The following is a 15,844-nucleotide window of genomic DNA, read 5'->3' as shown; positions in this document are numbered from 1 at the left end:
AATCTCCTTCCTCTTCTTTTCTCTAGTTATCGAGTCTGAGAGTACACACATTACTAGAGTTCGTTAGACTTCTGATTTTGAGTGTTGCAAATCAGAAGATGGTGCGGTTGTATCCTGGGATTCTGATTGTGTCAAGTCGTCACACTACAGCAATTAAAGAATTAAGGAAAGAGTGTCTCGCCTCCGCACAAACCGTTCTTTGTTTATCAAATATTGGTATCGGTTGTTGTATTTTATCAAGACTTGTCATCGTAAAAGTCATTTTATTGTTGGAGCAATAAAGGTGAGAATGTTATTGTTATGAGAATGAATTCTCAACATCAATGCCATTGACTCCATCACCTTTAATTGTTGTGAATTAATTTTTGTTGTTACACATTAAAGGAGATAATTGTTGACTTAATCAACTTACACATTTGGGTAATTAACAATTATCATTTGGGTTATAAGCCCATTTCCCAAATCTCAAAAACCCAATTAAACCCGGTCCGGCTCGACACGATACAACACGGTTCGGCACACATGCCTGGTTTAGATTTCTCCTTTAACTTTCGAAGTGCGACATTTGATCCTTTAGTCAAATTTCAAGCTATCCAAGCTAGCCACTTCGGACCTCCATTTCTCATTCAAACGAACTTCAATTTTGAAAGTTACCCGAAAAAGTAGTCCGGCGCAACTAATCAAAATAAGTTCCAACAATAACCAGGTAGGTATCTTTTTATAGAAACTGAATACGTTAGGTATTATTTTTGTGTCTATACCTCATTCGACTGAGTTATTCACACGACTACCATTTCGGTCGTCGAACGACCGGTCTCATGTACCAAACAAGCTAATACAACTCATTTATTTTTTGCATGATGTGTTTGTTTCCGAATCCAAGGCATTTTAGGCTAACACGGGTCGATCATTTTAATTTCTATTGAATTTCTTGTCTAAATTGGTTTCATAAAAAAAAAATCCTTCAATATTTTAACCATTTCAATAATTAAAATGGGTATAAGTATAACTCCACCTAAATCGGCTTTGGAGGGAGATATTACATAGACAATTGGAATCCATAATTATATGGGGGAAAGTGGAAAACACTCAAAACTCCAAAGGCATCCGGAATTGAGCCTCGTGACTAATCGACGATTCATAAACGAAAGAACAAAGCATGAAATAGTTAGAAATTGATTTTATCTATGGGAATGGAAGTCAAGTACATATAATTCTCTTTATAGATGGCGAAAAGCTTACCAAACACATAAGTTGATTACAAGGAATATGATATAAATATTAAAGAATTTGATATATAATGGATAGGATAGGACATATATATAGGAGTTGGTAAGATTTGGGTAAAGTCTTTTCCGCTCCTCCTCTTCACCAACCATAGTCATACACTCATACTCATACCTCTCACGGTCTCACCAATCTTATGGTAGGGTTTGTGTAATAATTATTATATATATCATGGAATTTTCATATACATATGACTGTATATTCATCTCTTAAAAACAAAAGCAAGATAAAAAAAAACCAGCCCTCTCGAATAATTCAAATATAAAGTATTGTCATATATATAACTGTAAACTGGTTTAGAGGTTGATGATGGAATAACTTGATTTGTTTGATTCACACTCACCAAAAAACAAAATCGTCATTTGTTTGAGTCTATTATTAACACTTCTTTATATTTTGGTTTAGATATTACGATCCAGTGTGAGTGTGTATGTAGAAAGCACTCTAGATACAAATTTGCATGTTTAAAATGAAAGAGTTTCTGTTACATTTATGCAGCTTTCCAAAATAATTCAAAATAATTCATGTATCTTATATGCAGCTTTATATTTGTTTTCTTCTTTTATATCTTCTGGAAATAATTGAACCACAAATATATGTACTTGAAAAAAACTTGATGACTTCAAAAAAATTTTTGTTACAAAAATGATGATTTGAGGACTTCTAATAGAAGGTGAAAGGTTATAGGTGACGACATAGGTCCAATCTCTGCCAAAGATTTTAGATTTCCATTTTATCCAATCTTTTGGTAGGTAAACTAAACCAATGATGAGCAAAGTTGTCGTTTATTTTATTATGTCTTTATTAATTTCTGCATGAAAAGTTATAATATTTTCTCAGAAACCGTACATGTAATTGCTAGAAACCGTACATGTAAAAGCTTTCTGTATTTAATTTGGAACCATTTTCCTTTACCCATATAAATCTTTAGCTCTTAATTTTTGCAAATCTTGCACTGCTTCAAATGCTTGTGGACCGGCGATAGAACATTACAAATTTATCTCCATTACAATCTCTTTAACTCATCATATAACAAAGAGATACTTTTGTTTCCTTTGTTAAGAAGTAAACATTAATCAATCCTTAAACCATTGACTTAATTAGTAGGGTTTAATAGGTCAGTGCCCACTGACATGATGCTGGAAATGGTAGGATCAACTAGAAATACCATTTCATTAATTCAACAATGTATGGTACCTTATGGAGAAAAAGTGATACAAATCTACTGTAAAACTCTTGTTCAAGCGTGGCTCGAGTCGCACTTCTGGACAAAAACAACTTTATAACCCATATTCCCAATCAAAACTCGAAGGCATGGCTGCGAGTAAGAGAGTAGAAGAAGAAGACACTCAAGGGCTTTGAAGGTTCTTGAGATCTTCTTCTTTAGCGTACCAAGCTGGTATGATCTTCGAAAGGTGAGGGTAAAGATCTTTGTAAGAGTTTCTTATAGTTCCTTCCGCGACTCCAGTTGCCACAGATATATCTGCAGGTTCAAAATTTCAATTATAGTTCTGATGTTAGACTGTTTCAGTTCACAAAATTTGAATGGAACATACCTCGGAGAGGCTTCTTCTCATCAGAGAGCTGTGTTATGATGTATATCACCGCTGCTGCAATCGATATGGGACTCCTCCTGCAACAGATTAAAAAGCTTTGTGTAAATGGCTGTGAACCGATACATCCAGAAAATAAAAGTAATAAGACAACAATGGTAAATGGTGTCACCTTATATCAAATTCCTCTGACTTTTGCACAGATTCTTGAGCAGCTTTCACGGTTTGGTTGGTCATACCAAGATTGGAGCAAAAACGTCTCTGAAAATTTACCATTAAGTTGATGAAAACCATGGATACATGTACCAAGAAGCACTGAGTTAAGAACTCACCATAAAATCTCCAGCATGTATAGTACCCATTTCAACCGATTGTCCGGTTTCCAGCCCCAACTGTTTGACTATGTACTCTTTTGCACGACCGATCTCCTTCTTAGTAGCTCCATTGGCAACAGAGCATATTTCTACAAAAAAATTGGCGAGGGTTAAGAAAACGGGAATGTTGAATGACTAAAGGACAGAAATACAAAAGACTCTATAACTGTTTTGTACCCTTGACGGTTCGTGGCTTGTCTTCTTGCCGGCAAGCAATGTATAAACAGGCAGCCAAAAGAGCATCCTGATTTCTTCCTCTACTTGACTTCTGATCCTCTACCCTTTTATAAATCTCATTCGCTCGGTCCTTCAATAGAAGAGCAAAAATTTTGGTACATGATTGCAAAAAGCACAGAAAATATCTCTCAAGAAACCAACAGCAACTTAACAAGACAGAAAGCATTTCAAGCAGAAGCCATAAGATTGCTAAGAGAAAGAGAGTACCTTGATGGTGGCGACAAGTCCCAACCTGGAGAAACAACAAGGTTCATCGAATCAGTAAATGGCATTTGTCAAACAACCTAACTTAGAGTGAAAACACCTCACAATAACATTCCATAACTTAGAACCAAGTATTATAATCGTATTATACCAAGTAATAATGAGCAAGAATCAAGTTTTCTTCAATTCCCAGATATCTAAAAATAGATAGTTACTATTTTTAGTGACATACATTTGCTTATACCCATCATAAGATTCACTAAATTGAGCTTCTAGACATTAAATTCTCAAAATTTCTGACCACAAACAAAATATCGGATCCAAGAAAACATTGGATTGTTAAAATTGAGCTTCAGGAAAACAGTGAATAGTAGAAATTGAGCTTAAAGAAAACAAAACCTAGAATCGAAAAAGGTACCTATCAGCCATGGTAGCGATAGTCTTGAAAGCAACAATAAGGCCACGATCGGGATTAGATCCACGATTCTGCCATCGACCAAGAGAAGAAGAGAGGAAATCGCCAGAGGATCCATTAGGTTTGGAAATGACAGTAGTGAGACCACCATCAGCTAAAAGAGGATTCGTCGGACCACCGACACGAACTGGATCATTATCACCGGACTCATTAGCGAAGGTACGCCACTCCGAAGTTTCATCGATTGAGTGCGATTCAAGAACGAGCCCACACTCTGAACAAACTGTATCTCCGGCGGAATGGTCAAACACAACCTCCGTGTGCCTCTTACAGTCCGAACAAAACGCGTCACTCATAGCTTCTCTTTCTCTCTCACAAGAAAACCCTAAAACCCCTTTTGAGTAATTGGACTCCGATTGCTAAAGATTGCCACTTTCCTTCTTCTTCTTCTTCCTCGTCGCGCCTTGAGCTTACTTTCTTTTTCAACGATTTGTTTTTTTTTTTTTTTTTCGAATTATCAAATTAAATGCGATGTTACCGAGCTCAGGAATATATCCACTGTCCACGTGTCTATTAATGATCCAACGGATGATATGACAGACATGTTTTTCTTGTTTCAGACTTCTTCAGACCCATCTGTGATAGGATAATAGGCTCTGAAACTAACCCGGCCCAACATTTTGAAGCCCTAAATTGTTTTTTCGTCTGCCACTCTCTGAATGATTTTTTTTTTTTTTATAAAGGGTTTTTAAACCTATCAGTTAAACCTCTATAAATTAATAATATTAGGACCATAATATTTTATTAATTTATAGTGTAAATTAATATTTATAGAAAGTTTTGTTTCCATTGTTGAAGTTTTTAAAAAAAAATATGAGGAAAACAATATGATCGAAATAAAATTAATATTTTCGATGTTATAAATTTTATAGTTTTAGACTTAAATATTTAATATTTAGAAGATTATAGAGTTTACATATATAAACGATATACATAAATTAAAATTTATAAATAATGACATCTATAGTTGTATTTGAAAACCTACGATTATTAAAACAAAAATGATGCATATTCTAAAATTTGAAAACTTAAAGTAAATTTTGGCTATTTTTATGAAAACCTCTAATATATAAAAATTTACACGATTATTAATTTATGATATTATTGGGACCATATTTTTATATAGGGATTTCAAAAAACTTATTATCTTATTATCTTATCGAATTTAGTTAATTTTTACATTGGCCCGACTCGGGACCGGCAAAATTTATTAATTTATCGAGTATTAATTTATAGAAGTTCTACTGTAAATGATTTCTTTTACTTTTTTTTGGTAAGTATGATTTCTTTTTACTTTATGTTCATGCACATCATACATGTACATGAGATTATCACACATGGGCCATGACACACCAAATAAACATGATCCATGACATAACCAGGCAAAATACCAATTAACACTCGCACACAGGCCCGGCCCGTCCATAAAGCAGGTGAAGCACCTGCTTTAGGCCACAACATATAAGTAAAATTTGAAAGGTCACACTGCTAAATTTATCAGTTTCGTCTAGTGGTAAGAATGCCCATTGTTAGATCCAAGGTCCTAGGTTCAAGCCTTCACGTCCATTTTATTTGTTTTTCTTTTCTTCCTGGCATTCTTTTCATATTTTTTTTCTACTTTCTCATCTAATTTTGTAACTATTAAGTGTTTTTTTTTTCCCAAACCAAACTAACAACTAATAAAGTGAAATTTAAAAAAGATTATTTTACTTTATTAAAATATTTAATGAAAACATTGACTATATGTCTATATTTAATAAAAAATTATAGTATGTATTTCTAATACTTTAATATATTTTTTCAGTTCATAATATTTAAAGTATAAAAATATCACATTTTTAATTGTACTTTAGGTCACTAAAAGCTTACGACCGGCCCTGCTCGCACATATGTAAGACATAGCATATAGCTCCATGCTCTCACCATACCAAATACCAATTAGGATCAGCATACCAAATACCAATTAGGATCGGATTTGAAATGCATATAAATGATCTCCAGCTCTCACAATGTTATTTATTATATAATAATGATTTGACTTTTATGAACTTTCTTAAACTAACCCTAAGAATTCAAGTTTTGTTTTCTTATGAACTTTTATAATTATGTCCTATTTAATTAATCAAATTTATTTATACAGCAAACTCAAAATTGACATATGAACTAACCACATGTAAGCAAATGATTAAGACAAGTGTAATATGTGTATTAAACTGATGCACTATTTTTGATTTTGGCCGACGAGTCTCTCCTCTTTCTTTGTAGTATTTGTTTTGAATTACAATCTATTAGAAGAGAAATTATAAAGTTGTTTCGTTTCGTAGACTATAAATTCAACAAAGAAACTCATAGTTAAAGAAAATTCCCAGTCATCAGAATGTATTATGACTTTTGATCATCTAAAAGTCGATATGGATAAATTCACAATTCCCTATAAAGCAAAGTCGCGGTCTCCAATGATCATCTTTGCGTACTTATATTGCAGTTCATCAAATCATATTTCTCAAAATATTTCATAATTAATTGTCTTAACAAGTAACCTAAACAAGATTACACGAGGGCACTAAAATATGCACGTCAATAATTTAGTGCCAAAAACTTTGGTAAAATATTGGCATCAACATCATCGTTTCTCATTCTGTTTTTATACAAATACGTAGTGTATATGACAGTTATATACCTTATATATATATACACACACACCTTTTTAATCAAACCCTCTTGCTAGTTTTTTCTAGTTTCAAATGAATTTAGATCTTAGACCTATTTACATCGCTTCAAATAATTGGTCTAAAGTGAATTGCAATACTTTATATCGACGTTAGAAATTTCTAAAATAACTTAAAGTATACATGTATTATTTAGTTTATACGATAGTAGATCTAATCTGCTGAACAAGATTAGTTGAATATCATATTCTTATTTGTATTGTTCATTCTTTATATTCTAGAATTTTCGTCCACCAATGAACTTTTTATTTGACTATTTTTTTTGCCTACCAATACCTTTTGGTTTTGGATAAACTCCTTGGATTTTGTTATTGGTCATAATGCTTATATAAACTCCTTGGGACTATAATTTTAATTAAAAGGGTTATATCAAATATTAGAGCAACAGAAGAAGCTATTAGCAACAAAAAGAAAAAGAAAAAATGGTACTTATTGGAAAATGACATGTTGTATGTATTTGACCGTTAAGAACGCCTCCATGGGCTTCTATTTGATCATTTCTTCTTCCTATGGCAATGACATTCTACGCGGTTTAATAATATTATAAATATCCAATAATTTGGAATTCTTTATTCTTAATTAGTCATCCATATATGATGAGTAGATTGGTCTCATCATTTATTTGAATTTATAATTTTAATATATATATAAACAAATTTTATGTTTCAATGCCTTGTGCTATATGACAACTTATTTTTTTTGGGTTGAACCATAAACTGTCTTGGATCATGCAGTCTTTCACTGAGTTTTTATTATTTTATTTTCCGGTTCAACCTATAAAATTGTAATTAGTCTAAATTAATAAAGATCAAAAAATTAGCTGGAACATAGATAAAAAAGACTCCATCCAGCACGCAAGAAAGAATACATTGAATTTTGTTTGTCATAAATTTGGTGTCCAGTTACATGATTTAACTTAAAGCAGCTTCTCTTTACATGCTGATTAAGACCTAAATTCCATTTAAGGAAGTTGAGTATGTGACTGATAGGATGATTTCAACTAAACACGAGTATAAAGTAATACTAGTAATTAGTTATTTTACCAAACATGATTTAAGGAAAAGGAATCTTGTAATGCAAGAAACCTATATAAGCCTAAAGATGAATGATGGGTTTGGCCAAAGTCCCTTTCTCGTTCTCCCACACGTCTCCTCGTTCCTCTCTCAGTATTTCGAAGACATCCCAAGACTTGGTATGTTTCTCTCTCTTAAACAACAATACCAAATTTCGTCTCCCTTCCAAAGAATAGTATGCTAACGTCTCTCTCTCTAAATAAATACTCTGATTTCAAAGCACAACGCCTTACAACAACACCCAGAAAACTTCTCTCTATCTCTCGTCTACTCTCTCTCCTCTCCCCTTACGTATCCAAGGAGATAGATACACAAATTCTGTTCACAAAGAAGAAAAGTTTACTATTTCCTCTGCATACGTCTCGTCTCTCTTTCTCTGTGTTCTTCACCTATATGACTTGAATAAGAAGTAAAGGATGAGGCAGAATCTGAAAAAAGTAGCACAGATCAAAGTAGACGAATCTCCAAAGCTATTTCCTTATGTCTTCCGGTTTAAAAATTCTTGTGGGAATTGCGCAAAGAGATCGAAGCCTAAACTTATTTATCTTCTTCTCTTCTCTCTTATCTCAAGTTGCTTTGTCTTTGCTCCTGATCTCCTCTATTTCCCTTATCCATCTGCTCTGTTTCTCATCGGTATGATTCTAGTACAAGAAATCACTTCTGTCGTCCTCTTTTGTTGTTTCTTGTTGTTGTTGTTGTTGTTGTTGTCCTAAACTACTTTTACTTCATATATTTTGGCAGATTCTTCAATTAAAGAGATTGAAAATCGGGTTTCCGAAAGCCATATAGAATCACCTAAGACGTCACAAAATGGTTAGTACTTAATCCTCTGTTTCTTACTGTTCTTGAAACATCAAGCAAGAGGATTCTAAGTATTTCTTTTGTGATAATTATGCAGAAGAGAGCATATCTTGTGACAGAACCGGGTATCGTTCAGACATCTGTTTCATGAAAGGAGATATCAGAACACACTCTCCTTCTTCCTCTATTATTCTCTACACCTCGAATGATCTCACCGATAATGTCTTGCCAGAAAAAATCAAACCATACACCAGAAAATGGGAAACAAGTATAATGGAAACCATCCATGAGCTGAAACTTGTGACAAAAGATATGAAGCGTTTTGGTGACAGGTGTAAATGTGAAGTGATCCATGAAGTACCCGCTGTGCTATTCTCTACCGGAGGGTATACCGGAAACTTGTATCATGAGTTCAACGACGGGCTTATTCCTCTGTATATAACATCTAAACGTTTCAACAAAAAGGTTCTCCTTGTGATTGCTGAGTATCACAAGTGGTGGGAGATGAAGTATGGAGATGTTCTCTCTCAGCTCTCTGATTATCCTCTTATTGATTTCAGCAAAGACAAGAGAACTCACTGTTTCAAGGAAGCCATTGTTGGTCTTAGAATCCATGGTGAGTTAACCGTTGATCCTTCTCAGATGCAAGATGGTAGAACAACCATCAATGAGTTCAGAAATGTACTTGATCGAGCTTATGGACCCCGAATCAACAGACTGGACAGGCTAGAGGAGCAACGGTTCCACGCAAGAGTAGCAAAGAGAAGAAAGGCTCAGAGGCCAAAACTAGCGTTGTTTTCAAGAACCGGGTCTCGAGGGATAACAAACGAGGATCTGATGGTGCAATTGGCTCAAAGGATCGGGTTTGAAGTTGAGGTTTTGAGGCCTGACAGAACAACGGAACTGGCAAAGATTTACAGAGTGCTTAACTCAAGCAAAGTCATGGTTGGGGTACATGGAGCAGCCATGACCCATTTTCTGTTCATGCAACCTGGAAGTATCTTTATTCAAATCATTCCATTGGGGACAGATTGGGCAGCAGAGACATATTATGGAGAACCGGCAAAGAAGCTCGGTCTAGACTACATTGGTTATAAGATTCTTCCAAGAGAGAGCTCATTGTATGAAAAATATGATAAAGATGATCCAATTCTAAGAGATCCAAACAGCATCACTAAGAAAGGATGGCAATTCACAAAGGGGATATACCTGAACGACCAGAAAGTGAGGTTAGATCTCCATAGATTCAAGAAGGTTTTGGTTGATGCGTATGCAAAATCGATTAGCTGACCTGAAATGAGTTCTGAAAGTTTTATTTTGTTGTTGCTGTATAGTCTGCACAAACTACAGAGTTCTTTGTAAAGATTTAAATGAAACCGTAACATAAATGAATTCAATGTTGCAGAGACACTAACAAAAAAAAAAACTGTTAAAGAATGGCTTAAACAAGAGCCATCTATGTTACAGTCAGAGCACTCTAAAGTTGAGTTCTTATTTACTCAGGAAGAAGAAAAAACAGTTTCATCCTAATGAATGGAAACTGAAGTGTAGATGCTGAAAAGACTTTCAACGAGATACTATGCTTCGAGCCAAAGCAAGAAAACGTGTTACTCTTCAATAGCTTTTTATGCCCATTTCTTCCCTATCTTTGATGCTGAACGCATAGGTGGAGGTGTCTTGGCATTTCTTGCATCAGTTACACCTACGAAAGCAAAATCTTAGTTATTGACTTTGTTCAGATGAAAAGGCGTAAAGAGACAGGTGAACTTTTGGTAAGATCTTTCTTACCATTCTCAATTGGTTTTCCTCCTATTGAGGATCGACGTGATCTTTCTTGCCCTGGTGGCATTACACCTGTGAGTGACTGCCGTCGCATAGTCTTAGCGTTGCTTGTGTCCGGGGACTTTATATGACTGAAATTATTTGCAACTCCAAGTGGTGACCGTGGATCTGCAGGAATGTTATCTTTCCTGTGGTAACAAATACGTTTTAATAAACACTGGCAAATGCATAATTTATCATGCAGATTGAAATGATATAAGTCTTTGTCATTTTGTCATACCTCTTCTCTGAACCATTGATCAGCTTTCCAATTGTCCTCAGGGACTTCCGTATTTGTGAACCTTTTCCATTTGTCCTAGAATCCACAGAAATCATTTGTATGTCGTTTCTGGAAGCACCTTTAACTGGTGTTTGCAATAGCTGAAGTTGAGGAATGCTTGTTCTGCCATCTACTTTCACTGCTCGGTTTTGATAAGAGCTTAAAGGACTCCGTGGATTCTTGAGCTGGTGCACTTCCATGGTGGGATCTCCTTTACTGTTTTCTTCGTTTTTACAGGACTTTGGACCCTCCAAACTCAATCTTTGTGCACGACGGGAGGCTAAAGGTGATTTAACACCTTTCCTGTCTTCAAGGTTTGCCTTTGTGTTGCTACAGTTTTCGATGCTTAATCTTCTGAGACGTGGAGGAGTTCTCTCTGTTGTTGCAAATGGCCTGCTGTAAGGAGATTTTATCTCCTTTGCTCCACTGTTGAAAACATTATTATATTCTTCGGTACCCAAAGCCTTCTTCAGGTTTTCAATCTGAAAGAAGAACAAAATGTTTGCTGGCTCACAAGATGTAAAATAAACTAGAAACGAATTTTGTTACTGTTTAGCTTCTACACAAGGATTAGTCTCTACAAACCTGCTCCTTGAGATGCATAACCTCTCTAGTCTCTTTGTGTGCACGAGCAGCTCCAAGTTCGACTGTTGAAACTCTTTGTGCGAATTTCAAAGTACTGATTGTTTCCCCAAAGGAGTCTTCCTCAGGACTCAAATGAGCAAACATTAATGTTTTGGCTTGTCCTCCTGAAATGAAGACATGACAAAAATTCAGTGAATATTTTTTGTTCACAGACAGCGATGGAAGGATTCTTGGCTAAGATATTAGTACCTAATGAGTCTTGAAGTAGAAGAGTCAACTTGCTGTTTCGGTAGGGGATGTGAGAATTCTTCTGAGCCAATGCAGAAATCACATCTCCGAGACAAGAAAGAGATTTGTTGATATACTGTGCTTCCTTAAGTCTGTCTCCTGTAACCTCTGATTTATCTACTCTCTCGCTCCCTGCAAGATCCACCAGATGCAAGCAACTTCGGAGGGTTCCCCCAGATGTGTCTTTCCCACGTACGTGCACCATAAAAATACTACAAAAGCATAATTAATTTAGATCACAAGTAATTCCATAACTCTGAAAGTGTAGTTTTGAGTTATGTACCTGTGAGACCGACTACTTCGATTGTTCATGGATGTGGAACTGACTGCACGATTCACTTCTCCAGCCTCCATCAGCTGAAGGACATCCTTGGTGGAATTCACAGAATGCATTGTAGCATCTGGAAGACTCAAGCCATCATCCTCGCTGGAACAAGTTCGAATATCTAATGTGCACATATAGTCAAGAAGAACACTAGGTCGATTCCTGTGAAATAGATGAAGCAGAAATTCATGGTAATTTAAATTGAATTTTCAGCAGCCATGAAAGGATATCTGGTGCAGGAGGAATTTTCTGCAAGAAGGTCTCGGACTTGCTCATTGTAGATTTCGACCATTTGGACGTATATCTCATACGTCATCATATCCTTTCTTTTATCACATATCAGAAAGAGATCACTGAGAGCAAGATAGTTTATTCCCATTTCAGTAGCTGATCTACCTAGAGGACCACTCTGCATCAAAAAGAATAAAATGATAAGTAACTATATATGTAGAAAGCAAGAAGATGGTCTAGTCTGTAGAAAATTTCTCACCATTGTGTATGTCTTCCCTGATCCAGTTTGACCATAAGCGAAAATGCAGACATTGTAACCATCCATCACTGATCTGATTAATGGTTGCGTTTCTCTGAATACATCATCTGTACACATAGGTTTAAAAGTTTGAAAGATATCTTACTAGAACAAAGAAGTGTGAGACTTAACACAAGTTTATACACCCTCTGAGACATTGCAAAGTTACCTTGACTTGCTGTTGGACCAAATACTTGATTAAATTGAAAAGTTTTTCTTGCATCTTTATAAGGCTTCGATGGATCCAAAACAAATAAAGAGCCATCTTTTCCTATATAATCTATTACTCCGTTCATTTCACTATTGAAGATCGGTCTAACTCTGCAGTACACTCTTATATTTCCTGCAGATTCAAGATATAGCATCAGGACTTCCATTAAAAGAGCACAACTTGTGTTAACAATTTTCTACCTTTAAGATCTTGCACCATGTTATATAGTTTTCGGTTCTCTTCCACCACTTTGTAATATCCTTGAGCTGCTGATGACATCTCTTGCATCTGATTCCCTGTGCAATACAGTAAATTGAATTTGAAACTAGAAAATGAGATTGTAATTGAAGATGAAATGACATCTCTAGAAATGAAATCTCAGAAAACAAACTAACCGAGCTCCATCAAATCTCTTTGCAAATGAACCTGAAATTCCTTAAAATCCTGCTTCGTTTTTATAAACAAGGTCTTGAGAACCTAAACAAGAGAAGCATACCTGGCTTAGAAAACAAAGTAATGCATAGGATTTCTGATCAATTTGTTAAGTATAAATAACATCTTGGATAAGAAATAACATGCCAGACAAATAAGAAACTGAATTCAAGATAGCTTGCCAAATGGTGTTGACAGAAAGAGAGGCATGCCATAAGTATTCTTTCCAAATGCGTAGAGTTAAGACAGATTAAATATGCAAACGTACCAAAAGCTCCTTTTCTTGTGTTTTCAGTAAACGCTTATGGTTGCAATTTGTCTTGTGTAGGAGACTTCTGTTGGACTGAGCAAAATATAACCAATAATCTGTTAGTTGTGGAGTAAAGAGAGGTGTCTAAGAAAGAGCAGCACGAACTAGAAAGGTAAGAACAGAATAAAGAGATAAAAATAGTCACTCGTGGATGCATAACCAGAACATTAATCAAATTTGCAAGAAGAAAAAGACATGGAAAGGGCGGATGAACAGAAGATGTTTATTATTCATGTTCAGGTGCCAACAGTAGAATGCAGTTCTAAGGTAAGAGTTTCGAGTCACATGTAAAGAAGAAAAGCAAAAAAAGCATACTTGGTCTTCTTCATGGACAAGTAACTCCTCCAGAGGCATGGATTTTAATTCTGGTGGACTCAAAGTACCTTCGCTAAGTAAATTCTTGAATACTGACTGAAGCTGTATATAGATACAAGGCAAAAATATCATCAGTGTCAGACCAATCTACCAAAGTACTATTGAAGTATGATACTTGCCAAATTAGGAACAGATCATTAGTAGGCAACAAGTCTAATTTTAATTAGCAAAGCCAGAAATTGGCCAATGGGATAGTGAATACAGGGAGCTCTATTTATTCTATATAGCAAGTTATCAAATTCCATCCAGCATTCCTAAACAAGTCAAATTCTCAACTTGAAATCTCACCTCTGGGAATCTTGAGATGATTTTCTCGAAGTTTGCTCTAGGATTCTGCAATTCAAAGAATTAAAGCAATTTAATCAAGTGGATATGATTGTTACAGTATAAATACTTGAACAAATAGTGCAAAACATTTCAACTTACCCCAGTGCCATTCTCTAATGAAATAAGATTCTCATCAATATTTTCCTTGGAATTGAAAATATGATCGGCAAACAACTTGGCTATCTCTACAAGTATCCAATCCAAATGCAGTAAGATGGGTGTTCAAACAAATTACATTCAACATAAGTCAACTAGAGGATATAGAGTATCCGTAACATAAGAAATGGATCAAACCTTTGAGTTTATCAGATTCACCATCAGTGCAATCGTTTATATCACGGACTGAGGACATATCCAAATGCCTAGACGTTTTGGAAGCACTTAGAGGCTGAATCTTAGTCGCAGAGAGCTGAAATGTCGGCGTTTTGACGTGCTTGTATAACCCATTACCATTGCTCGTTATCTTGCACTCATGGTATGCCTTAAGTCCTAAAATGCAATCCACAACCTTGGTCACTGATCCAGACTCTAGATTATCCTGTCACATTACACCTCATACTCAATTATTCATACCTTATATAAAGAAAAGAAAAATCTCCAAATATGTTACCTTTTCAAGATCAGAAGCTTCAAATCCAGGAAGCCTCAATGTTTCTAAAGCCACAAGAAAATTCCGAACATTCTCGAAATATTGATAAGCCGGTGGAAGTTGATACTCTCCGTTCATATACGAGTAGTTCTCCACAACCTTAAGTAAACAATGTAAGTGTCATGAAGCATTCCAACTTTCTAGGAATCTGAAGAATTGAATAAAAAGCAAAGAGTACCTTGGAAACGGCTCCTGGGTGGATCTTGTTGATTGCATTACAAAGAATCATACCATTTCTCAAGCAAGAAATGAACTCCTTCTCCGATGGCTGATTCGGTATGCCCAGTTGACCCACTACAGATTTAAGCCATTGCACGGCTTGAAACCTCCTCGCCGCTGCAACAGTTAACAAATCAGAAACAGAACTTTCCGATCTTCTTTCCGAATCAACCAGAGAAAATGTTACGAACCTGCTTCTTCGGCTCTTCTTGAAGCCAGATTGAATTCGTGCAACCCAGTTGTCATTAGAGTCCAAATCCTCGTTAATCTCTTCCTGGGGAAAAAAAATTTGATTAGTCAATCAAAATCAATGCACATGAGAATCAGCCAAGGAAACAAAATCGAAGTTACCAATTATGGACTCTGTTTCTTTCCTTCTGGGCAACAGATCAAAACCCTAGAAAAATTGAAGAGAGTCTCGTCTTCTTCTTCTTCTCTGATTCTGGTTCTTTGAATCGCTTAGAATGTTTTCTTTATAATTCGAAGCTTTCTTTCATTCGTTTTCTTTGTGTTTTCTGGTTCGGATATTTAGGTTCGGATCCTAACCTAAGCGGACAAAATTGTAACGTTAACTCTTTTACTGTGTTTGAATTCAAATATCTCGTGAACGAATATTATCCGTCCGATTCGCATATGTGTCAACGGCTTCTGATTTCTCGAAGATGGTAATGCAAAGCAGTTTTAATATATTTTTTAATTACATTGGATTTCAAATTTGTTAGTTATGCTAATTTTGGGAAATAAATATCATCTTTAACTA

General features: G+C 35.4%; 3 protein-coding genes across 5 annotated transcripts; 1 reads left to right on the top strand and 2 right to left on the bottom strand.

Moving 5' to 3' along the window:
- Window positions 1–2,345: 2,345 nt before the first annotated feature.
- Window positions 2,346–4,610, bottom strand: LOC9320856 (transcription initiation factor IIB-2). Its single transcript, XM_021031938.1, has 7 exons — window positions 4,074–4,610; window positions 3,659–3,683; window positions 3,392–3,521; window positions 3,173–3,303; window positions 3,013–3,101; window positions 2,844–2,920; window positions 2,346–2,770 (listed from the first exon to the last, which is right to left on the bottom strand). Exons 1-7 carry the CDS (start codon window positions 4,424–4,426, stop codon window positions 2,637–2,639), a joined length of 939 nt encoding a protein of 312 aa, XP_020887597.1. The 5' UTR covers window positions 4,427–4,610; the 3' UTR covers window positions 2,346–2,636.
- Window positions 4,611–7,810: 3,200 nt separating this feature from the next.
- On the top strand, window positions 7,811–10,142 carry LOC9318727 (EGF domain-specific O-linked N-acetylglucosamine transferase). Of its 2 annotated transcripts, XM_021031937.1 has the most exons (4): window positions 7,811–8,051; window positions 8,153–8,565; window positions 8,674–8,745; window positions 8,831–10,141. In XM_021031937.1, exons 2-4 carry the CDS (start codon window positions 8,349–8,351, stop codon window positions 10,021–10,023), a joined length of 1,482 nt encoding a protein of 493 aa, XP_020887596.1. In that variant the 5' UTR covers window positions 7,811–8,051; window positions 8,153–8,348; the 3' UTR covers window positions 10,024–10,141. The 2 variants fall into 2 exon arrangements, with proteins under 2 accessions (XP_020887596.1, XP_002884789.1); XM_002884743.2 differs by having other exon boundaries at window positions 7,811–8,565; window positions 8,831–10,142.
- LOC9318726 (kinesin-like protein KIN-14L) lies at window positions 10,097–15,627 on the bottom strand. Of its 2 annotated transcripts, none has more exons than XM_021031936.1 (20): window positions 15,436–15,627; window positions 15,276–15,354; window positions 15,044–15,201; window positions 14,827–14,964; window positions 14,511–14,754; window positions 14,316–14,401; window positions 14,178–14,222; window positions 13,830–13,931; window positions 13,473–13,547; window positions 13,168–13,249; window positions 12,973–13,068; window positions 12,731–12,904; window positions 12,523–12,629; window positions 12,263–12,441; window positions 11,991–12,158; window positions 11,669–11,919; window positions 11,420–11,583; window positions 10,796–11,316; window positions 10,522–10,703; window positions 10,097–10,435 (listed from the first exon to the last, which is right to left on the bottom strand). In XM_021031936.1, the coding sequence occupies exons 2-20, from the start codon at window positions 15,328–15,330 to the stop codon at window positions 10,359–10,361; spliced, it is 2,904 nt and encodes a 967-aa protein (XP_020887595.1). In that variant the 5' UTR covers window positions 15,331–15,354; window positions 15,436–15,627; the 3' UTR covers window positions 10,097–10,358. The 2 variants fall into 2 exon arrangements, with proteins under 2 accessions (XP_020887595.1, XP_020887594.1); XM_021031935.1 differs by having other exon boundaries at window positions 15,276–15,358; window positions 15,436–15,626.
- Between the last annotated feature and the right edge of the window lie 217 nt (window positions 15,628–15,844).

Source organism: Arabidopsis lyrata (assembly GCF_000004255.2).
Source record: "Arabidopsis lyrata subsp. lyrata unplaced genomic scaffold ARALYscaffold_3, whole genome shotgun sequence".
NCBI classification, from domain to species: Eukaryota; Viridiplantae; Streptophyta; class Magnoliopsida; order Brassicales; family Brassicaceae; genus Arabidopsis; species Arabidopsis lyrata.
Note: the sequence above shows the minus strand (reverse complement) of the source record. Positions and strands in the feature narration are given on the sequence as shown.